We start from the raw sequence: 23,782 nt of genomic DNA on the forward strand, positions 1-23,782 counted from the left end.
TAACATGTGGCCTGTCCTGGCGAATGATCTTTATGCACTTAAGTAATTTATTCTGTTGTTGGATGCAGTTGATTATGTTTTATTTATCCTTTGTGTAGGTCTATGGTTTGCTGAAAGTAGAGTGCTGAAATCTCCCTTGTTGAGCTGTTTCTTCCTTAAATTTTCTTTTATATATTTGGAGTGTCAGTTGTTGGTTGCACTTGGGCCATCTTCTGCTGCTTTCCTAGGCGCGTTAGCAGGGAGTTGGATCAGAAGTGGAGCAGCCAGGATAAGAACTGGTGCCCATATGGGATGCCGGCATTGCAAGTGGTGGCTTTACCCATTATGCCACAGTGTCAGCCCCTCTTTATATAATCTTATTCTGATTTTTGCCTTAAAGTCTATATTATCTGATACTAGTGTCCCATTCCAGCAATTTCTATGGAATATCTTTTTCCATTTTTTTATTTTCTGTCTCTTGTTTATTTGTATTGAGAGTGGATCTCTTACAGATAGTATACTATTTTTTGATTTAGTGAGTCTAGAGTCCTAAATCCTACTTCTGTTTCTGCTTCATGTTGCCTCAAGACTTTAAACAGCGTTTACCATTGCTGTGTCTTAGTTGTTTCATCTGTAAAAGGAGTGGAATCGTTAGATACTCTTTACAGCTTATTGTTTAGCAGTGCTATTCTGTGGGATTGGGCAGATGACATTTTTACTAGTAAGGACTTAATTATCTAATTTTCTTTCGCTAATCTTCAAGAGGCATGACATGAATAAATTACCTTCAGATGCACTACCAGCTTCTTTAAAGATTATTTATTTATTGGAAAGTCGGAGATATATATATAGAGAGAGAGAGAGAGAGAGAAAGAGAACGAGAGGTCTTCCATCCACTTGGTTCACTCCCCAGTTGGCCGCAACGGCCGGAGCTGCACCAGTCCGGAGCCAGGAGCTTCTCCCAGGTCTCCCATGCAGGTGCAGCGGCTCTGCGCCATCCTCCACTGCTTTCCCAGGCCATACGAGCCTCCTCCAGGTCTGCCAAGCGGGTGCAGGGAACCAAGGACTTGGGCCATCCTCTACTGCTTTCCCAGGCCATAGCAGAGAGCTGGTTCGGAATCGGAGCAGCCAGACTTGAACTGGCACCCATATGGGATGCCGGCATTGCAGGTGGCGGCCTTACCCGCCATGCCATAGCGTGGGCCCCCTGTTTCATATATAATTATCAACAATGTATTTCCAGAGGTTCTTACATTATTCATTTACATTATTCTTTTCCATCATTGTGAAAGAAGTAACGGCTGACCACCAAATAACTTAGGCTGAAGATTTATTGTTATCATTCTCGACTATGTATTTCTATATTTACCTCAGCTACATGCAGTCTATACAGCCTGTGCTTCAGATGAATTTTCTTTTTGTGATTTTCATTTAATTTTTTAAATAGGGTTTATTTATTTATTTGAAAGGCAGAGTTACACAGAGAAAGAGAAAGAGATCTTCTATCTGCTGATTGACTCTCCAGATGGCCATACATTCAGGGCTGGGCTAGGCCAAGGCCAGGACCTTCATATAGGTCTGCTCGTTGGGTGGCACATACCCAAACACTTGAGCCATCTTCCAATGCTTTTTCCAAGCCACTAGCAAAGAGTTGGAAAGGAAGTAGAGCAGCTGGGATGCTAACTGGTACGTATATGGGGTGTCAAAAGATTTCTTTATATATTTGAAAGTCAGAGTTACAAGAGAGGCAGAGAGAGAGAGAGAGAGGTCTTCATCCACTGGTTCACTCCCCAACTGGCTACAATGACAGAGCTGGGCCAGTGCAAAGGCAGGAGAATGGAGCTTCCTCCAAAAGTGTACCACATGGGTGCAAGGGCCCAAGGAATTGGGCTATCTTCCACTGCTTTCCCAGTCTATAACATAGAGCTGGATTGGAAGTGGAACAGCCAGGACTGGACCTAGCACCCAGACATGATGCTGGCACTGCAGGCTGCGGCTTTAACCACTACACAGCACCGTCCGCCCCCCTATTTAATCTTTTTTTTTTTTTTTTTTTTTTTTTTGTTTAACAGGCAGAATGGACAGTGAAAGAGAGACAGAGAGAAAGGTCTTCCTTTTACCGTTGGTTCCCCCTCCAATGGTCAGCATGTTGCGGCCGGCGCACCGCGCTGATCCAAAGCCAGGAGCCAGGTGCTTCTCCTGATCTCCCATGTGGGTGCAGGGCCCAAGCACTTGGGCTATCCTCCACTGCACTCCCTGGCCACAGCAGAGAGCTGGCCTGGAAGAGGGGCAACCGGGACAGAATCCGGTGCCCCGACCGGGACTAGAACCCGGAGTGCTGGCGCTGCAGGCGGAGGATTAGCTTATTGAGCCGCGGCACCGGCCCCTATTTAATCTTTAATAAAAAAATTAACTATATGAAATAAAATTAAAATCGCCAGCTGATGCTCCACTGGTAATGTCACCTGAATTCCTGGTGTTCTCTACTCAGTTTGAGTAGATATGAGTGAAATCTTGTCCAGTTTAAAATTTGCTGTGGGTTTTCTGAATTTGCATAGCGCTTGCTTAACCTGTGCTTTTGCCTGTTGTCTTTAACTTGAGTATCTAGTAGTTTCATTTTGCAATTTCTGATTAAATTGTTCAGTACAGCCCTCGGAGCAAACTGTTGCCCTGTTTTTAGCATTGGTTTTATCCGAGGACCAAGCCTTTGATTTAAAAATTAATTTGGGGGCTGGCGCTGTGGCTCAGTGGGTTAAAGCCCTGACCTGAAGTGCCGGCATCCCATATGAGTGCCGGTTCGAGACTCGGCTGCTCCACTTCCCATCCAGCTCTCTGCTATGGCCTGGGAAAGCAGTAAAAGATGGCCCAAGTCCTTGGGCCCCTGTACCCAACTGGCAGACCCGGAAGAAACTCCTGGCTCCTGGCTTCGAAGATCAGCAGCGCAGTTCTGGCTGTTATGGCCATATGGGGAGTAAAGCATTGGATGGAAGAGCTCTCTCTCTGTCTCTACTTCTGTCTGTAACTCTGTCTTGCAAATAATAATTTGAAGATCTTTGCATTAATTCTTATTTTGAGCACTCACTTATTTTTCTTTTTCTTAGATGAAGGCTTAAATTAGCAGGCCATGCCACAGCTCTGATGCTGTTCATCAATTATGCACTGTAAAATGTGCCAAGCTGAGGCAGAGGAAACCTGGGCCTGATGAATGCGTGGATCTTACTTTGCTCAACCGTGTGTGTGTGTTTGTGTGTGTGGGGGGGGGGGGGGGGTTTGTAGAGTTTTTTGATTTTCTGTGGTCATGGAATTGAAAAGAGTTGGCAAAGCCTTCTTATTTGATTCAATGAAGTTTCTGTATTTTGTAAAGTAAGCGAGATACTTTTATATATATATCTTTTGAAAAGATTTTTGGTAGATAATACCAAGCATTAAGGGCTTAGAAATAGTTTACAAATTTAACTATTTCTTATTTAGTAGGGTTTGAAACAAAGAAGAAAGAAATTAGGTATAAGCTTTAGTCCTTGTCAGGGTAGAATCTCCTTTCTGCATTGTCAGAGCTTGGATTAGCAGACTGGTAGGAAGTGTGTGAGACTATGAGTGCTGGCCGGCGCCGCGGCTCAATAGGCTAATCCTGCACCTGCGCCGCCAGCACCCTGGGTTCTAGTCCCAGTCGGGGTGCCGGGTTCTGTCCCGGTTGCCCCTCTTCCAGGCCAGCTCTCTGCTGTGGCCCGGGAGTGCAGTGGAGGATGGCCCAGGTGCTTGGGCCCTGCACCCCATGGGAGACCAGGAGAAGCACCTGGCTCCTGCCTTCGGATCAGCGCAGCGTGCCGGCCGCAGCGGCCATTGGAGGGTGAACCAACGGCAAAGGAAAACCTTTCTTTCTCTCTCTCTCACTGTCCACTCTGCCTGTCCAAAAAAAAAAAAAAAAAAAAAAAAAGAGATACTATGAGGGCTGATCTTTGAATGGCCTGAGCAGAATAATTGATTCACCATATTTGAATTAGCTTATCATTTAACTCCTGTCAAGTGTTATACATACTCTGTACTTGTAGCTGCTGAATTTGGATCCTTTTATAATTTAATAAGTGCTATATACTACATTATAATTTGAATATTTCTGAATGAGTTGTGAACAATGTGATTTATATTGGTCTGTGACTAATGGAATAAATTTGGAAATAGCAAATGTTTATAGTTTGGGAATTGGCTCAGCAAAATTGGAGTGCAAAGTCAAGTGTTAACTTTTTTTTTTCTACATTTATTTATTCATTTCAAAGAGTTACACAGAGAGAGAATGAGAGGCAGAGAGAGAGGTCTTCCATCCACTGGCTCACTCTCCAGTTGGCCACAACGGCCAGAGCTGTGCCAGTCCAAAGCCAGGAGCTAGGAGCTTCTTCCAGGTCTCCCAAGCAGGGGTAGGGGCCCAAGGGCTTGGGCCATTTCTGCTACTTTCCTAGGCCATAGCAAAGAGTTGGATTGGAAGTGGAACAGCTGGGACTCGAACCGGCAGCCTCCCTGCTACGCAACTACATGGTTGCAAAGAACCAGGGAATCTGGCCATCTTCCATTACCATTCCAAGTGCTCCAGCAGGGAACTGAATCAAAAATGGAAGAGTCAGACTCTCAGCTGGTTACCAGCACTGCAGGGCGCTGCTTAACCCACTGTGCCACACACCTTTCCCCTTAACTCTTTTTTTTTTTTTTTTTTTTTTGGACAGGCAGAGTGGACAGTGAGAGAGACAGACAGAGAGAGAGGTCTTCCTTTGCCGTTGGTTCACCCTCCAATGGCCGCTGCGGCCGGCACGCTGCAGCCGGCGCACCGCGCTGATCCAGTGGCAGGAGCCAGGTACTTATCCTGGTCTCCCATGGGGTGCAGGGCCCAAGCACTTGGGCCATCTTCCACTGCACTTCCCTGGCCACAGCAGAGAGCTGGCCTGGAAGAGGGGCAACCGGTATAGAACCGGCGCCCTGACCGGGACTAGAACCCGGGGTGCCGGCGCCGCAAGGTGGAGGATTAGCCTAGTGAGCCGCGACACTGGCCGCCCCTTAACTCTTAATTGATTTTTGAATCAAAACTATACTGAATTCATGAGATAATTTTTTTATTTAGTCTTTGAAATTGTAACTGTCCTTTCGAGGAGTTCGGTAGAATTTCTGCATAAAAAATATTTGAACATGTGGGTTTTTTTAAAAAGATTTGTTCATTTATTTGAACACAGGGTTAAGGAGATATCTTTCATCCGCTAGTTCACTTCCCAAATGGCTGCAACGGCCAGAGCTGGGCTGATCCAAAGCTAGGAGCCAAGAACAACTTCCAGGTCTCCCACATGGGTGTAGGGGCCCAAGGACCTAGACCATCTTCTGTTTTTCCCAGGTGTGTTAGCAGGATTGGGTGGGGAGCAGCCAGGACTCAAACTGGTGCCTATATGGCAGCAGCTTTACTGCTGTGCCACAAAGCCGGCCCTCACCTAGAAAATTTTAAACATCTAATTCCATTGCATTATGATTAGAGTATTAGATATCTGTGGATTTATGGACTTTTTTAAAAAAATTCATTTATTTATTTATCTGAAAGGCAGAGACAGAACCATTCTCTGGTTCACTCCCACAAATGGCTCCAGTGACTGGAGTTGAGCCGATCAAAGTCAGGATCCAGGAGCTTCTTCCTGGTCTCCCGTATGGTTTTCTAGGGCCCAAGTACTTGGGCCATCATCTTCTGCTACTTTTCCTGTCACATTAGCAGGGAACTGGCACCCATACGGGATCCTGGCACTACAAAATGGTGGCTTTAATCACTATACTACAGTGCCAGTACCAGTAATGAATATTTTATATTTATGCTAATTTGTGACCACTATTTTTTTTAAGATTTATTTATTTACTTGAAAGTCAGAGTTACACAGAGCGAAAAGGAGAAGCAGAGAGAGAGAGAGAGAGGTCTTCCATCCGCTGGTTTACTCCTTAGTTGGCTGCAGCGGCTGGAGCTGTGCTGATCTAGAATTTAAAAATGTCTTGCAGAGAATGTTGGTTGTTTCCTCTAATAGGCAGGGTTTGTTCCTGGCTGGAGAGCACACTGACCACTACTGTGAGCAGCTCTGTGCAGGAATCCCAGGCTGTTTCTTTGTCCCTCCAAATCATCCGATGCTTTTGCTCCTTGTCCCAGTTCTTTTATACTCTGGTCACTCTTTACATACTAGGCTTAGAAGCCCTAATGCCTTAGGTGAGATGAGATTCATGACATCTCCAAATATGAGGTACCTTGGCGCTTCACATCAGCTCAAATTCTGTAGTGAAGGAAATTTGTCCTATCCTCAAGAAATCGAGGAAGGAATCTTTCTTGTCGAGTAACTTTTAATGTCGTGGTTTTTTTTTTTTTTTTTTTTTTTTTTTTAAGATTTATTTATGTATTTGAAGGAGAGAATGAGTGAGTGGTGTCTTCCATCTGCTGGTTCACTCCTCAAATGACTGCGCCAGGTGGGACTGGTTCAGAATGAAACCAGGAGTCTGGATTCTTCTGGGTCTCCCACATGGGTGGCAGAGTCTATGCACTTGGGCCATCTTCCAGTGCCTTTCTAGGTACCTTAACTGGGAGTTGGATCAAAATCAGAGCAGCCAGGACTCCAACCTCTGTGACAGTAGAGAATGCTGGCATTGCAGGTGGTAGCTTAGCTGGCTTCACCATAGCACTGACTGCTTTTTCATTTATTTTTTTTTTAAGATTTTTATTTATTAATTTGACAGGTAGAGTTAGAGACAGTGAGAAAGAGAGACAAAGGTCTTCCATTGGTTCACTCTCTAAATGGCCACAACAGCTGGAGCTGCACCAATGCAAAGCCAGGAGCCAGGTGCCTCTTCCTGGTCTTCCATGCGGGTGCAGGGGTCCAAGCACTTGGGCCATCTTCTGCTATCCCAGGCCACAGCAAAGAGCTGGATCGGAAGAGGAGCAACCGGGACTAGAACCAGCCCCTATATGGGATGCTGGCGGAGGATTAACTTAGTGCGCCATGGCGCCAGCCACTATTTTTGAGTTTTCGTTTTCACTTTATTTGCAAGGCAGAGACAGATCTTCCATCCACTGGTTCACTCCCTAAATAGCCTCTACAGCCAGTGCTGGGCCAGGCTGAAACCAGGAACCTGGAGTTGCTTCTGGTTCTCCTATGTGAATGCAAGGGCCCAAACAGTGTGACCATCTTCCACTGCTTTCCCAGACACATTAACAGGGGAGCTGTATTAGACTCAAACCAGCACCCATATGGGATGCCAGAAATATAGATGATAGCTTGACCATCCATGCCACAATGCTGGCCCCCTGGATATATATTTTCAGTTGTACTGGTATTACATTAAGTCTCTCCAGAGAAACAACCAACCCTATGTACGTGTTTTACAATTAATTTTTTCATGGAGTTAAGGAAACGGAGAAATCTTGTTAAGTGTTACATAAAGATGAATTTCTGTGCTATTTTTACTTAAAATGTCTTGAACTTTTAATTTTTATACATCTAGAAAGTGAAAGCCCTGAATAGTCTTTTCTACAATTAAGCTATATCAGCAGTGTCCACATGAAGAATCAGAATATTAAGGATGCATATTGGTTGTACCTACTAAGATGTCACTTTATGGGCACAGGGTTATGGTGTTGCATGTGTAGCCACAACCTGCATCTCCAACATCTCATATGGCTGCAACAGCTAGGGCTGAGCCAGGCCAAAGCCACAAACATGAAATTCCATCCAGGTTTCCTACATGGGTGGCAGAGGCCTAAGAATCTAGGCCATTTCTGCTGCTTTCCCGGATGCATTTGCAGGGAGCTTGATTGGAAGTGGAGAAGCTAGGACTCAGACTGGTGCTCATATGAGATGCTGCACTACAGGCAGCCGCTTAACCTGCTGCACCAGCTCCCTGTTACTCCTGTCCTTCTCCAGTTAACCCCTGGCCTGATTACCAACACCATACATTACTTTCACTTGTTTTCAAACTGTATTATAAGGTATGTTTGTTTTGTATCTGACTATTGTCAGTCCTGTGGCATATAACTACATATGGTTGCATTTCATACACACTGATAGCTGTGTCACAATAGCTTTCAGTTTTTTCCATATTGAATTACACAGTCTTGTTCTTTTACTTGTAGAAGGAGCTGAAGAGGAGAAAGTGGAAACAGATGTGGACAGTCAGCAGCCTGAGAAGGTAAAGTCTGAATTGTCTTCCAACCGAAAAGGCAGAGATCGCTACATCACAGCACAGTGATTTGGCTTTTTGAATCTCATCAGGGACTATAAATAGTTGTGTCATCCTCATGAACTTTGTTGGTATAAGCACAGTTCTCACAAGGGGCAATACAGGATATTTTTCATTTATTTATTCTGCGTAGATTCTCTGCCTCCTATCTTTTGTGTGTCTTTCAGGCACACACAGTTGGGACTCTGGATGTGAAAGTTGTGGTTGTAGTTTGTTGTTTGTTTGTTTGTTTTTTGTTTTTTTTTTTTTTTTTTTTTTTTTTTTTTTTTTAATTTGACAGGTAGAGTTACAGACAGTGTGAGAGAGACAGAGAGCTGATCCGAAGCCAGGAGCCAGGTGCTTCTTCCTGGTCTCCCACGCGGATGCAGGGGCGCAAGCAGTTGGGCCATCCTCCACTGCCATCCCAGGCCACAACAGAGAGCTGGATTGGAAGAGGAGCAATCAGGACTAGAACCTGGCAACCATATGGGATGCTGGCGCCGCAGACAGAGGATTAACCTGCTGTGCTGTGGCACCGGTCCTTGTAGTTCTTGTAAATGGTGAATTATAGGGTCTGTTTGGTATACTTGTTCTAGAAGAAAATTAGTGAGTATGAAATAATTTTCTAGTACAGTTAATTGCCAGCAAGTGAATATTTAGAGAAGAGTTAATAAGAAGCTGACATTTGAAGTAACTTTTAATATGCAAGTGGAACTACAAGAAGTTGAAAGTGGAGGATAGGTAATCAAAGATTCCAGCTGAAGGGGGAGGGACAATAAGTCCAATATGTAGATGGTAGCAAAGTGCATGGATTGTTAGTGACACAATCCTGTTTCATAAGAGACTGTGCTGGGGCAAGTGCTGTGGCACAGTGGTTTAAAGCCCCAGCTTGAAGTTCCAGCACCCCATATGGGCACTGGTTCAAGTCCTGGCTGTTCCACTTCCCATCCAACTCTCTGCTAAGGCCTGGGAAAGTATTAGAAGATGGCCAAGCCCTTGAGCCCCTATGCCCATGTGGGAGACCTGAAAGAAGCTCCTGGCTTTGGATTGGGGCAGCTCGGGCCATTGTGGCCATTTGGGGAGTGAACCAGCATATGGAAAACCTCTTTCTCTCTGTTTCCCCTCTCTGTGTAGCTCTTTCAAATAAATAAATCTGTTTAAAAAGTAAAAAATAAGTTCATTTAAAAAAAGCTAGACTCTGCTTGCAAAATAAATTATGCAGAACAGGACTATACAGCATATTCAAGTTCAGGAACTCTTAATTCCTCATATTGTTACAGTAGTTAGTCACTGTTTGAGCAAATATATAAAATATAGGTAGGTATTTTAGGTATTGATTATGTGTTACATAATAAAATTATAAGGGTGGGTGTTGGCTTAGTGGTTAAGTTGCTGATTTGGATGCCCACATCCCATATCAGAATGCCTGTGTTTAGTCCTGGCTCCACTCCTGATTCCAGCTTCCTCCTAAAGTGTTCTCTGGATGCAGAGGTGATGGCTTAAATGATTTGTTCCCTGCTGCCTGTGTGGGAGACTTGGGTAAAGTTCCTGGCTCGTCACTTTGGCCTGGCCCAGCCCTGCCATCGCTGACATGTGGGAATTGAACTGGCTGATGGGAGATCTTGATCTGTTTGCTTTTCAAATAACTTGTTTACATTTATTTTTAAAGATTTATTTATTTATTTGAAAGTCTAAATTAGGGGCAAGGAGAGACAGAAATCTTCCATCCACTGGTTCACTCCCCACATGGCCACAACAACTGGGGCTGTGCCAACCTAGAGCCAGGAGCTTCATCTTGGTCTCCTTTGTTGGTGCAGGGGCCCAGCAACTTCAGCCATTTTCTGCTGCTGTCTGAGGTGAATTAGAGGGCAGGATCAGAAGTGGACCAGCTGGGACTCAAATCAGCATCCATATTGGATGCTGGCATTGCAGGCAGAGGCTTAACCTGCTACACTACAACGCTGGCCCCAAAATAAATATTTAAAAATATTAAAAAGTGGCCAGTGCTGTGGCACATCTCACGAGGCAGATCAACCCTTTGTGCCACAATAGCAGCCCCTATTTGTTTCTTTCCTAGTTCTTTTCCACAAGACCCCTTCAAATCTTTCCTATTTCTTGTTAAAAGTGGTGGAATCTTTGTTTGTCTAAGATGTCAGCTGTGAAACGACTGTTTTCATTCTCTCATTTCTTTTGGCTTTGTCCACCTTTCAGGTAGAAAATAAAGTGGAAAATGAAGTGGATGAAGGTGATAAACAAGATGGAGAAAATGAGAAACATGGTGAGAAGGAGCCCGACAGTGAAGTTAGCGAGGATACCAAATCAGGTAAGCTGAGTTATGTGAAACTGTAAAATGGCATAGGAGAAATGCAGAAATGCATAGAACTATTTCCTCATTGATTATGGCCTTGCTTTTTAATGCAATGATAAATATCCAATGAGTTTTATTTAGCAAATAGGTACCAGTACCACAAATGTTTTTTCCTGTTGGTTTTCCATAGTGTGTATTTGAACATGTTACTTGCCAGTTTGGTTTCCGTGTCGATTGCTGAGGTCCTCTTTGTGCCTGTGTTGAAGGTTTGCAGAATTACTGTGTTGTTAGCAACTGGTTTTCTGCATGCCCTGGGGTTTCCAGACCATTTCATTCACTGAGGAACCAGTGCATGGGTCTTAGGCTAAGTTCTACTGAATTCTCTCTTATATCCAGGGCGCTATGCCTGGAAGTCAGAGAAATCAAAAGACGGTAAGGTGTACTATGTAGAAAATGTTTCCCAAATGGAAGCAGACTTAAGTGCTTAGAAAAGTTTAAGAAAATTACTTTATTTTTTTTTTAAAGGTTTATCTTATAGATAGAGTTACAGAGAGAGGTAGAGCAAGAGAGGGAGAGAAGTCTTCCAGCTGCTAGATTACTCCCCAAATGACCACAATGCCAAAGCTGAGCTGATCCAAAGCCATGAGCCAGGAGCTTCTTCTAGGTCTCCCATGCAGTTTTCGGGACCCAAGGAGTTGGCTGTCTTCTGTTTTCCCAAGCCATAGCAGAGCTGGATTGGAAGGGGGGCAGCCAGGATTCGAACTGGCACTCATATGGGATCCTGGCGCTGCAGGCTGGGGTCTTAACCCACTGTACTACAGCACTGGTCCCTTTTTATTTTATTTTTGAATTATTTTATTTATTTGTAATGCAGAGATACAGAAAAGAGAGAGGGAAAGACAGAAAGATCTTCAATCCATTGGTTCACTCACCAAATGTCTGCAATGGCTGGAGCTGAGTTGATCGAAGCCAGGAGCTGCTTCCAGGTTTCCCACATGAGTGCAAGGTCCCAAATACTTGGGACATCTTCTACTGCTTTCTCAGGCCATAGCCAAGAACTGGATTGGAAGAGGAGCAGAACTGGAACCGGGACTAGAACTGGCTCCCACGTGGAATGCCAGTGCTGCAGGCAAAGGTTTAGCCCACTAGGCCACAGCACTGGCCCCACAAAATTCTTAAATAGAAGAAAAAGGCAGTCAGATCTTTTTGTAACATCAGTCCTAGTTTGTCATGAGACAAAAATAAGCGGGACTATGGATTATTGAGATTGAATACACTGGTAATAAAGCTTTCTGATACTTGCAGATGAAAAGGAGACTGAAGAGAACAAGGAACTCACTGATACATGTAAAGAAAGAGAAAATGAGATTGGGAAGAAGAAAGTAGAACACGAAATTTCTGAAGGAAATGTTGCCACAGCTGCAGCAGCTGCTCTTGCCTCAGCTGCTACCAAAGCCAAGGTTTGCCCCTGACAGCCATTTTCCAGTGCTGTCTTAAGCCATGAATAGTCATATTGTTTTTAGTTCATTGGGTACATTTAGGATAAAGAATCTTGCTCCTAGTAGGAGATGACTACTTTTCTTTGAATGACATTTCTAGGTTAAGAAATTCACAAGCAAGGAGAAGAAGGCAGAAAGAGTAGATCTGGTCCTAGCTGATGCCTTTCCTAGTTCTAATCAATTGTATCATTTAGTTTAGGTAAACTAAAGAGATCAAAGTAACAGTTGCAAGTCTCTGTAAGGGACTGACCATCTTTTTTACTTGCTACAGAACTTGTCTTGGACTGTTGCTCCAGTGATTTCTACCAGACTGAAATAATTGTGATTTTTAAGACAAAAATCTGTATAAATATCTTACCCCACTGATATTACAGACTGAAGAAAAAGAGTGTACCTAAAATAGCTTCTTCTCTTGTTGAAGTTGCCAGCTTTTCTGGGGGTGGTTATTTCTATTTATAGCATAGTATTGGCTGTACAGCATGCTTAAGACAAGAAAATGTTATTTTTCCCCACCTTGTGTTAATTTAGCATTTTAAGGCATTCCAAATATGCATATGTGAAGTTTTAAAAACCTTTTTTTCTATTCTCCCTTCTACCTCAGAAGTAGTTTCCTTTCATAATAAGTCACCACATTTCAAGCAACAGTGCTTATGAGAACATTCCTAATCATTTTATCTTCAGCTGTTCTTGATCCTTTAGTAAAGATACTCTTTAATGGTCTTTAATTCCCTCAAACAAGTCAGCTACTGTGAATTACTGTAAGTGTTCAATGTGGGGAAGCAACCAGTTCAGACGACACGACCACAGTTTTTAAGTACCCACCCTCTGCATGTGTTGAGAGCGCACAGGGAGGGGTGTGCACAAGCCACAGCACTGCTTCCTCACCCCAGAAAGATGCTTTGGCTAGTGATTGTTAGTTAACTGTAGCTTGGGGACCTGATTCAGTTCATACTCACCAGCCTCCTGAATTTTACAGTTTTTAAGCTCTGCTTTAGGTTTCTCTTTCCTATTACTCCCACATATAGGGAGTTTTGAGGAACACTCTTGGTTTACATGGGTGCTGGTTTTGTTTCACACTGGCCTTGTTTTCTCCTTTATTGGAAACATCTGAGTCTGTCTTTTGCCACATTATTCTCTTTGGGCATCTCCTTGTCTCTGAGCTGACTTAAGCGTTCCAAGGCTCTTATAGACCTTAAGGTGTCTTGAGCATATTCTCTCTTTTTATAAATGAGGAGCCAAAAGCCACAAAAGATTTTCTCCATTGCGCCCTTACCTAATCTTCTTGTTTTTTAGCTTTTCCTTGAAGTGTAGCATACCTAGGTGGATGTGCACGTTGATAGTACAATGAGTTTTTCACACACCAAGCTCATTTATGTATCTAGCACTCAAGAAACAACATCACAACACTACTAAGTCCAGAAGCACATTCTCGTATTCTCTTCCAGTTACTGTGCCAAGAGTAATGGCCTGTCATTTTTTTTTAAATAATTGGTTATTTATGGTTGTGTGTGTGTGTGTGTGTTTTTTTTTGTTTTTTTTTTTTTTTTTTTTTTTTTTTTTGACAGGCAGACTGGACAGTGAGAGAGAGAGAGAGAGAGAGAGAAAGAAAGGTCTTCCTTTTTTGCGGTTGGTTCACCCTCCAATGGCCACCGCGGCCGGCGCGCTGCAGCCGGCGCACCGCGCTGATCCAATGGCAGGGGCCAGGTGCTTCTCCTGGTCTCCCATGGGGTGCAGGGCCTGAGCACTTGGGCCATCCTCCACTACACTCCCTGGCCACAGCAGAGAGCTGGCCTGGAAGAGGGGCAACCGGGACAGAATCCGGCGCCCCGACTGGGACTAGAACCCGGGGTGCTGGCGCCGCAAGGTGGAGGATTAGCCTAGTGAGCCACGGCGCTGGCCTATTTATGTATTTTAAAAGCAGAGTTACAATGTATCCACTGGTTCATTCCCCAAATGGCCGTAGTAGCCAGAGCTGGACTAAAATCAGGAGCCTGGCACTCTATTCAGGTCTCCCACATGGGTGGTGGCAGGGACTGTCTTCTGCCTTCCCAGGCACATTTAGCAGGAAGGTGAATAGGAGAATGGAGCAGCTGGGATTTGAACTAGTGTACTTGGCTGTCCTTTAACAACATGAATTAGCCTCTCCTGTTTTTGACTAAATATAAATGGAATTTTATAGAAGAAATCTTAGGGAAATAGGAAATTTGTCATGTTGAATGATTATAACCTCTGCATCTCTTGGGCTGAAATTTCAAAGTATTCCTTATGGGATTCACAATTTTTTCATGATTGAACCCTTCTTACCTCAAGTCTCTTCTTACCTGTCTGGTCTGATCTGTTTTCTGTTTTTTAAGATTTATTTATTTATTTATTTATTTGAAAGTCAGAGTTAAGAGAGGAGAGGCAGAGAGAGAGAGAGAAGTCTTCCGTCCGCTGGTTCACTCCCCAGTTGGCCTCAAGAGCTGGAGTTGCACTGACCTGAAGCCAGGAGCTTCTTCCTGGTCTCCCTCACAGTTGCAGGAGACGAAGGTATTGGGCCATCTTTCACTGCTATCCCAAGCCATAGCAGAGAGCTGGATGGGAAGTGGAGCAACCAGGTCTCGAGCCAGTGCCAGTATCGGATGCTGGCACTTCAGACCAGAGCGTTGACCCACTGTGCCACAGTGCTGGCCCCCTCATCTATTTTGTACCTTGTCAGTTCTCCAAACAGAATGCAGTCTCGGATCTCTAGTTCATCTCTTTGCACATTGTTCCCTCACAAAGCATGGTTCTTGCATTCTTCCTTCCTGCTCTTAGCCCTTTATCCTGCAGTGCTTTGACTTTGCTGTGTGTTGCCTGAGAAAAAAACAGAAATGGTAGACACCTGAAAAACTGTTTCAGGTGCTTTGTGTTTTCCTGTGGCTTTACAGCTGGTCATCTATCTGTACAGCTTGGGGCACAAATGTATGCCCATTGTGCACTAGTAGCCATCTCACAAGAAGTGTTTGACTCATTCACCACAGAAAAGCTGCTTTTATGGATCATATGTCCTGGTCCTTTCACATTCAGAGTTTGGAAAAGTGTCCCAAAAACGCTTTCTTTCAAGTTGTTGAGTTTTCACTCTGACATCAATGACTTTATTTCTAATAACTGGCAGCTTGTGTCTTCATTCCCCAAACACCTGTGTTTTCCTCTGATTTGTCACAGTGGTACAAATGCTCATGCTACATGAGTTGGCACACATGGACTAGTTGGTCCCATTTTTACAGCTGGATCTGATGCCTTTCTCGGCACACATAATCATTTTTGTGCTACATGGTAATTGGGGGATAAGGAATTCATTTAAATTACTGTAATTAGTATAACAAATCCAGCCGAACCAAATTTCTCTTACTTTCATTTTGTTCTTCTGTGTCTATAAACAGCTTTGTTATTATGTTTTCCTTGATAATCGTTTGTCACATTCTGTCACTGAGTGGTAATTAGAGGTTCTAGATCTAGCTCCGAAGCTGATGAGGTAGCATGCTGTCTGGCTTCTCCCTCTCCTTGCCATGTGAGAGACTTTTCCAGAACATGTCAGTTTTTTGTTGTTGTTACACCTGCCAACAAACTGAGTTGCCCCACCTGGAGGAGTAGTGAGTGGGTGTGAACAGGAGCACCATTGGCTAAGTGCCCTGCATCCCTTCCATCTGGATGGTTAGGCTTAAAGGGAAGGAAGGCCCCAGAACTATTGCTAGAATAAACTACAGACCTCAGAAACAATTTTTTTTTTAAGCAGCGATAGGTGTCTTCCAGGAAAGCAGATACCAGATTTTCTTAAAACCACAGTCATTCTTTATTTTATAAACTATATCATTTGTACTTACTGTAAAATGACTGTAGTGTTGACTGAGTGTTGACTCTGGGGCATCAGGAAGACTTTCTACGCCCTCAGAAATATCCCATAATTTGCTCATTTGTGCATGAAATTTTTCCCGGATACATAAAAATTATTACTGTATATTGTAGCCACAAAATTTTCACAGGTAAGTTTTGATAAAGGCAATTTACACTAAACATATTGACAGTTGATACCCTGTCTTTACTTGATAATATTACAAAGCAGGGTAGGGAGCATGGAAGGGAAAATGGGCATTTTTGACTATTTTGCCTACTGTTGGCCCTGTCCACTTTATTTAAAAAAAAAAAAAAAGATTTATTTATTTTAAAGTCAAAGTTAGAGCAGAGGCAGAGAGAGAGAGAGGTCTTCATCTGCTGGCCCACTCCCCATTTGGCCTCAAGAACTGGACCTGCACCAATCCGAAGCCAGGAGCCAGGAGTTTCTTCCGGTCTCCCACATGGGTGCAGGGGCCCAAGGAATTGGGCCATCTTCTACTGCTTTCCCAGGCCATAGTAGAGAGCTAGATCAGAAGTGAAGCAGCCGGGACTCCAACTGGCACCCATTTGTGATGTTGGCACTGCAGGCAGTGGCTTTATCTGCTATGGCCCCAGCTCTGTTCACTTTAATAGAAACTATTTCTGTTCTACCCTTTGGAATCCATACTTTGTTATATAAAGTTCACCCAATCTTTTTCCAAGTTACTAGTACCTTCTTATTAAACATTTTCTTAGGTTGTGTTCCCCACATCTCAGGTGTTCTGTGATATACTCCCAGGCCTCATCGTTTTGCTCATGTTATATTGTGGGAAGCAACTGAGACTAGACTGAGTTACTGGAATTAAGACTTACTCTATGCATCTGCTCTCCCACAATATGGCGCTGGGGAGGAGTAAACTACGCAGCTGCCTCTGCCAACTTGACTAATAAACTGCAGGAGCTGATCCTGCTCCTGATTGCTCGGCGTGTGGGTAGCAGAGTTGGGATTGGTGTAAGAGGACTATAAAGGAGGAGAGAAATAACATGCACCAGGAACATCTGAAGGGAACACCTGAGGAACATCTGAGCAGCCCCCTAGAGAGCCGGCCGGTGGTGTGCCGCTCCTCCGCAGAAGCGGGGAAAGCGGCAGGGGGTGCCACCCCTCCACGGAGGTGGAGGGGCCGGCAGCTAACCCGGGACGGCGTTGTTCCTCCGCGAGTGAGGGACCAGGCAGCTAATCCGGGAAGAGCCGGGCAGAAAGAACAGTGCAGGGTCTAGTGTCGTTCCTCCGCGAATGGGGGAGCGACATTATATAAAGCCAAGGATTGATGTTATCCTTATAGATCTTTCTTGGAAAGTTTTTGTCATCACAGCTGCCACACCTTTCAAGAGCCCACAGGCTGAATATCAGCATTGTTTCTGTTTTGGTTATAAATTGCTATGCAGCTACCATAAAACTGAGTGGCATTGGTGCATTCTCAGCCTCAGCTGTTCTGGACATCTGGGGAATGGACCTAACAGTTGAGGAATATCGCTGTCTCTCTCTCAGCTTTTAAATAAATTGGTAAATGAAGAACATTTTAAATTAGCCGCATTTGCTGCTGATTGATTTTTTTGGCCTGCTTTCTACTTCTTGTAGGTCTCAGTTTATTCTCCATCCAGTTCTGTTCAATGTGACAGAATGTCTTAAAAGTATTTCTATATTTAAAATATAATCACCGTTAATCAAAAGCAACATCATTATTGTCTTTCCAGAACAGTTCCCTTTTTTGCCTTAGTCTCTGAGTCACAGTATTAGAGTGAACAGAGTCCTTAATGTTTTCAGTTTGCTTTTTGTCTAGTTAGAACTATGTAGGAAATTTCTAACTGCAGTAATAGTTATGTAAAGAAGTTAAGAGGTGGACATACAGAGGTAAAACAGAAAAGAAGGCTAGAACTAGGGGAAACTATCAGTAACAAACATTTCAAGAAAATAATACAGGCTAGGCAGACAGCCAGAGAAGACCCTCTTTTAAAGATTTATTTATTATGTGTTTATTTGAAAGAGTGATGAGAGAGAGAAAGACAGATCTTTTTCATCCACTGATTGATTTCCCAAATGCCCCTAACAGCCAGGGAGAAGCCAGGAGATACGAGCTTCTGGAAACGGGCTGAAGTATGTGGTAGGCACTGGCCCAAGTGCTTGCGCCATCATCCACTTCCTTTCCAGGTACAAGGAGCTGGATTGGAATCAAACTCTTGCTGAGAAGAACCACAGATGAGAAACTCTTTTGTTTTATCCCAAATTATATTCCTTCATATTTCCTCTAAATTCTAGCTGAAAAACACATTCTTCCTTTGTCTTTTAGCTTCTTAGAATAAAATAGGAAAGGAATTTTTCATTCTGCCTGGAATTGTCTGAGATATATTCAAGGCTTCATTATTTGCCCTTTATGTCTCCACATCGCTAGGGGTGACATTGTTCCAGAACATTATGCTGTTCTGTAAACCTTCAATAATATTTCCTTCCCTGTCCTCAAACTCTTTTTTATCTTTTAAAGATTCATTTATTATTTGTTTGAAAGGCAGAGTTACAGAGAGAGAGAAATAGAGTGAGAGGTTTTCCATCTGCTTGTTCATTACCCAAATGGCTACAGTGACCTGGACTGGCCAGGCTGAAGCCATAAGCCTGAAGTTTCTTCTGGGTCTTCCATGTGGGTGCAGAGACCCAAGCACTTGAGCCATCCTCTGCAGCTTTCCCAAGCCATTAGCAGGAGGCTGGAGCAACTACAATTCAAACCAGCACCCATGTGGTGGGATGGCACTGTCACAGGTTGTGGCAGCTTTACCCACTACATTACAACAGGGGCCCCTGTCCTTGAACGCTTGCCAGTGGTTTTCTCTAGGCCTTTTCAGGTTATGCCTCTTTTGTGGTTCTTAAAATCCAAGAGACATTTTATATTTTTGTTACAGCAGCTCCCTGTTTCCAGATAAGAGATTCTTTTCCTTTTTATTTTTATGTAAAGGTTTGTTTATTTATTTAAAAGGAAAAGTTACAGAGAGGTAGAGACAGAAATCTTCTACTTTCTGGTTAACTCCTTAAATGTCTGCTATGGTCAGACAAAGCAAGGAGCTAGGAGTTTGATCTGGATCTCCCATACAGGTAGCAGAGGCCCAAGTACTGGAGCCCTCTTTTGCTGCTTTCCCAGGCATACTAGCAGGGAGTTGGATTGGAAGTGCAGCAGCCAGGATTCAAACCTGCGCCCATGTGTGATGCCAGCATCACAGGTTGGGTCTTTACGCAGCTACACCACAATGCTGGCCCCCAAATTCTTTTCCAAAAGCCAAAATTTTAGTGGTTTAAAAAACAGTTCTAAGGCATGTGGGCATTTAATGGTTAAGACATTTGAATCACACGTTGGGTGTCTGAGTTCACTTCCTGGCCCTGGCTCCTGATTCCAGCTCCATCTAATGCAGGCCCTGGGATGCGGCGGTGATGGCTCCAGTGTTAATCTCCCACACGTGTGGCTTTATGCCACCTATATGGGAGAACTAAATTGCCATTCTGGTTCCTGGCTCCAACCTTGAACATCCCTGGCTGTTCAGGGAATTTGGGGAATGATCCAGCAGAAAGCCTCATTATATGAAATTTGAACACCAAACAGCTGAACAGTTCTACACCATGTGTTATCAGATGAGTCATCAAAAAAAATTTATTTAGTTTTTTGAAGTGCAAAGTGACAGAGGTAGGGGGAAAGAGAGTAAGCTAGAGAAAGAGAGGTATTCCATCCATTAGTTTCCAAACACCTGCAACAGCAAGGGTTTCACCAGGCTGAAACCAGGAGCTGGAACACCATCTGAATCTCCCTTCTTAGTGGTGGGGACCCACATCCCTGGGCCATGCTCCGCTGCTTTCCCAGGCACTATAACAGGAACCTGGATTGGAAGTGGAGCAGCCAAGACTTGAACTGGCAATCCAACATGGGAGATGCATGCATGCAGACTCTCAGTTCAGATCATTTAATAGTATGCACCTCACTGGTGGATTTATATGAAGGTTGAGACTTCATTGGAATCCTAGTTCTTATCAGTGGTAACTGGGTCCTTTCTCTTCTCTATCTCCAGCAAGGTCATTCTACTTGTCAGCTTGGAACTCCCAGGGAACTCCCAGGGAGAACATTCCAAGAGGAAGAGCTTAACAGTTCGCAACCCATTAAAATTACAGCAGTATTTTCTACTTAGCAAGGCATTTAGAAAACCTGCCCTGACCCTGCTTTTTTTCTTTTTTTTCTTCTTGTCTTTTTTTAAAGATCTGTTTATTTGTAGTGCGTAAAGCCGCAGCCTGCAGTGCTGGCATCCCTCCTACGCGGGTGCAGGGGCCCAAGGACTTGGGCCATCTTCTACTGCTTTCCCAGGCCATAGCAGAGAGCTGGATTGGAAGTGGAGCAGCTGAGTCTCGAACTGGCACCCATATGGGATGCTGGCGCTTCAGGGCGTTAACCCACAGCGCCACAGCGCCACCAGCCCCTTTTTTTTTTTTTTTGAGTTGAACCATTGCACTGTGCATTTGGATGTGAAGGAAAAGAAGACAAAATTTAAGAATCTGTATGAAATGTTAGAAATGTAACCTTTAGAAATGGATCAGTTAAGTGTGTGTATATATAAAACAGAATGAAAAGAATAAATGGAAACATTTCCAGAATACTGTTTCTCCTCAGTCTGTGCCTGACCTTTCTACTGCTAAGTTTGTTTTTAGGAGTTTAATTCCCTAGTGCATTCTTTTCCCCTCTGCCTTTTTCTCTGTCCCTCCCCCCCCCCCCCTTTATTATGTTATGATTTAAAAGATTAAAAGATTTATTTATTTATTTTATTTGAAAGGTGGTTACAGAATGAGAGAGCGAGCTACCATCTGGGGGTTCACTCCCCAAATGACCACAAAGGTCAGGACTGTGCTGGGCTAATATCAGGAGCCTGGAGATTGTTCTGGGTCTCCCGTGTGGGTGCAAGGGCCCAAGCACTTAGGCCGTCTTCAGCAGCTTTCCCAGGTGCATTAACAGGGAGCTGGATCAGAAGTGGAACAGCCCGGTCTCAAATCAGTGCTCATATGGGATGCTGGTGTTGCAGGCAAAGGCTTAACCTGCTACACTACAGTGCCTTCCCCAGGTTCTTACTTCTTACCATGACTCTCTGCAGAACATTTTCAGGGTTTCATCTTGGCAGTTGATTGTTCAAAATTAAAGAATTAGCATGAAAATAACCTGCTGGTGGCTAGAATGAAGTAAGTGCTTAATAAATACACTTTCCCCCGGTCTCATAATGTAGTCTAATAGTTAGCTCTCACTTTTTCCATTTTTTTTTTTTCTTAAATCTGCCATGAATAGTATTTAGATCTGTTAACATGTTTCCCAGCAACACTTGATAATATTTATCAAGGGTTTGTAATTTTCTTTCAGAATCTGTTTCTGAACTTTTTTTTTAATGTGAGCATTTTTTTTTTAAGATTTTATTTATTTTATTTGAGAGAGTTACAGACAGTGAGAGGGAGAGATAGAGAGAAAGATATTCCCTCCGCTGGTCCACTCCCCAAATAGCCGCAATGGCTGGAGCTACACCGATCTGAAGCCAGGAGCCAGAAGGCTCCTCCTGGTCTCTCACATGGGTGCAGGGGCCCAAAGACCTGGGCCATCCTCTACTGCTTTCCCAAGCCACAGCACAGAGCTGGACTGGAAGAAGAGCAGCCAGGATCAGAACCAGCATCCACATGGGATGCCAGTGCCACAGGTGGAGGATTAACCTACTGCACCTCAGCACCAGCCCCTCTGAACCTTTTTTATTTGAGTTGGTACATATATGTTCCCATATTGATAAATTAGTAAAAATTCCCAAGAATCTCGGTAGCAAGGAATATGCTACTCTATAAAAGAAATTATTTTCTCCTAGATCAGTTATTCTGTTATTAATAGAAATATGAATAGTCATGGAAATTTAAACAGCAAAAAGGGAATTCTTTGTTTAGATCTATAAATATAGGAGATAGATGAATGTGTATTAATAAATCCATTGGGACTCAATCGGAAAAACTCAGAAAGTGATTAGTACACAGGCTTCACATGGGAGGAAAACAGTTATTTGGGTTTTGTGTGGTTTTTTGTTTTGAGAGAGATTTTCTATTTGCTGTTTGCCTCCCCAGCTGCCCACAACCAGAATCAGAGAACACAATCCAAGTCTCCCATGTGGACTGCAAGATCCCATTTAATTTGACTCATCACTGTTACTTCCCAGGGTCTACATTAGTAAGGATCTAGAGCTGGGTATTAAGCACCTTTAATGGTGTCATAATCTGTAGACTACCACTGCCACAGTTTTAATGATTTACTCAGTTTTAATGATTTTATAGAGAAAATCAGAGTTTATAAATACTTAAATAAATCTGGGGTAGGTTTTGTGGTGCTGTGTGTTAAGCCGCCACTAGGAATGCCTGCCTGTCTTATTGGAGTTCAAATCCCAGCCACTCAGTTTTTGATCCAGCTCCCTAGTAATGCTTCCTGGAAGACAGCAGGTCATGGCTCAAGTACTGGATTCCAGACACACACGTGACAGACTAGGTTGGAGTTCCAGTCTTTGGCTGTTGTGGGCATTTGAGGAATGAACCAGCAGATGGACGATCTCTTTATCAGTCTCACTCTTGGTTCTGTTGTTCTGACTTTCAAGTAAATGAAAAAATAATTAAACTTAACATTTAAGTAATATTAACACTTAAAACATGGGGCTGGCTCTGTGGCATAGGGGGTAAAGCCAATGTCTGCACTGCCGGCATCCCTTAAGGGCTCTGGTTCGAGACCTAGCTGCTCCACTTCTGATCCAGCTCTCTGCTATGGCCTGGGAAGGCAGTGGAGGATGGCCCCAAGTCCTTGGGCCCCTGCACCCGCATGGAAGACCTGGGAGAAGCTCCTGGCTGCTGGCTTCAGATCGGCTACGGCTGTTGCAGCCATCTGGGGAGTGACCCAGCGGATGGAAGGACACCCCCCCCCCCCCCCGCCCCCACGCCTCGGCCTCTGCCTCTCTGTAACTCTGCCTTTCAAATAAATCTTTTTAAAAAAGACTTAAAACCTAAAAAAAAAAAAAGAAATTGAATATGCAGACCTAGTTCTTTTATTCCTGTTTCCACTCAGTTCAAATGTTATTAGCGACTTCAATGAAATAATAATTTTGTTAATCTACTTTTTCCCCAAATGTTCATTTTCATCTGCTTGAAAGGTGGTGAGACAGACATCTTCCATTCACTTGTTTCACTCCCAGATGCCTATAACAGGACTGGGCCAGGCTGAAGCCAGATGACCAGGACTCCTTTTGGGTCCCCTATGTTTCTGATAGGGGCACCAAGCACATGACTTGCTGCCTCTCAGGACACTTTAATAGGATGCTGCATCAGAAGTGCATAGTCAGGAATCAAACTGGCACTTGACAGAGGATGCTGGCATCTCAAGTGGTGGCTTCACCTGCTGCACCACAATGCCTGCCCATACCAAACCAAGAGAAAAAAGCCTTAGAGTTCAGTCTTGCAGTGTATAAATCTCTGAAAGTAAACTGTCTTAGAGATTTTAGTTTGGGTTTGTTTTTGTGGTTTTTGTTTTTGTTTTTTTACGTTTTAAGCTTTTATTCAGTGCGAAAGCTGCATAGGAGAGTGAGGGCTTTATTTAAGAGAGAGGGATAAATCTGGATTCATACCGAGTGCCAGGAACCAGCCACGTGGAAGAGCATCTAGGTCAGCAAGCATAGGGCAGGTTGGCCCGAAGGCCACGCATCTTGAAGGCGCAGGGCTGAAGCTAGCGCCATACTGGCAAGAGGCTGGGGAAAGGAAAAGGGCCGGATACATCCTGTCCCAGGCTTTTAATCCACTTTTAAAGGGGAGTGGTTAATTAACCTGAGTGGCCGGTGGGTGCACAGGTGTGGCTAGGTAGGGGCA

The 23,782-nt window shown here is 43.8% G+C and overlaps 1 protein-coding gene across 1 annotated transcript in view; it reads left to right on the top strand.

The window, feature by feature from the left end:
- Nucleotides 1–23,782, top strand: part of SMARCC1 (SWI/SNF related BAF chromatin remodeling complex subunit C1) — a 166,420-nt gene that overhangs the window by 104,856 nt on the left and 37,782 nt on the right. The window contains exons 22-24 of the mRNA XM_051852494.2: nt 8,111–8,166; nt 10,408–10,519; nt 11,810–11,964. Of these exons, the coding sequence (XP_051708454.1) occupies nt 8,111–8,166; nt 10,408–10,519; nt 11,810–11,964 (323 nt within the window). The remainder of the gene's footprint in view (nt 1–8,110; nt 8,167–10,407; nt 10,520–11,809; nt 11,965–23,782) is intronic.

This window comes from Oryctolagus cuniculus, chromosome 10, assembly GCF_964237555.1.
Source record: "Oryctolagus cuniculus chromosome 10, mOryCun1.1, whole genome shotgun sequence".
In the NCBI taxonomy this organism is placed as follows: domain Eukaryota; kingdom Metazoa; phylum Chordata; class Mammalia; order Lagomorpha; family Leporidae; genus Oryctolagus; species Oryctolagus cuniculus.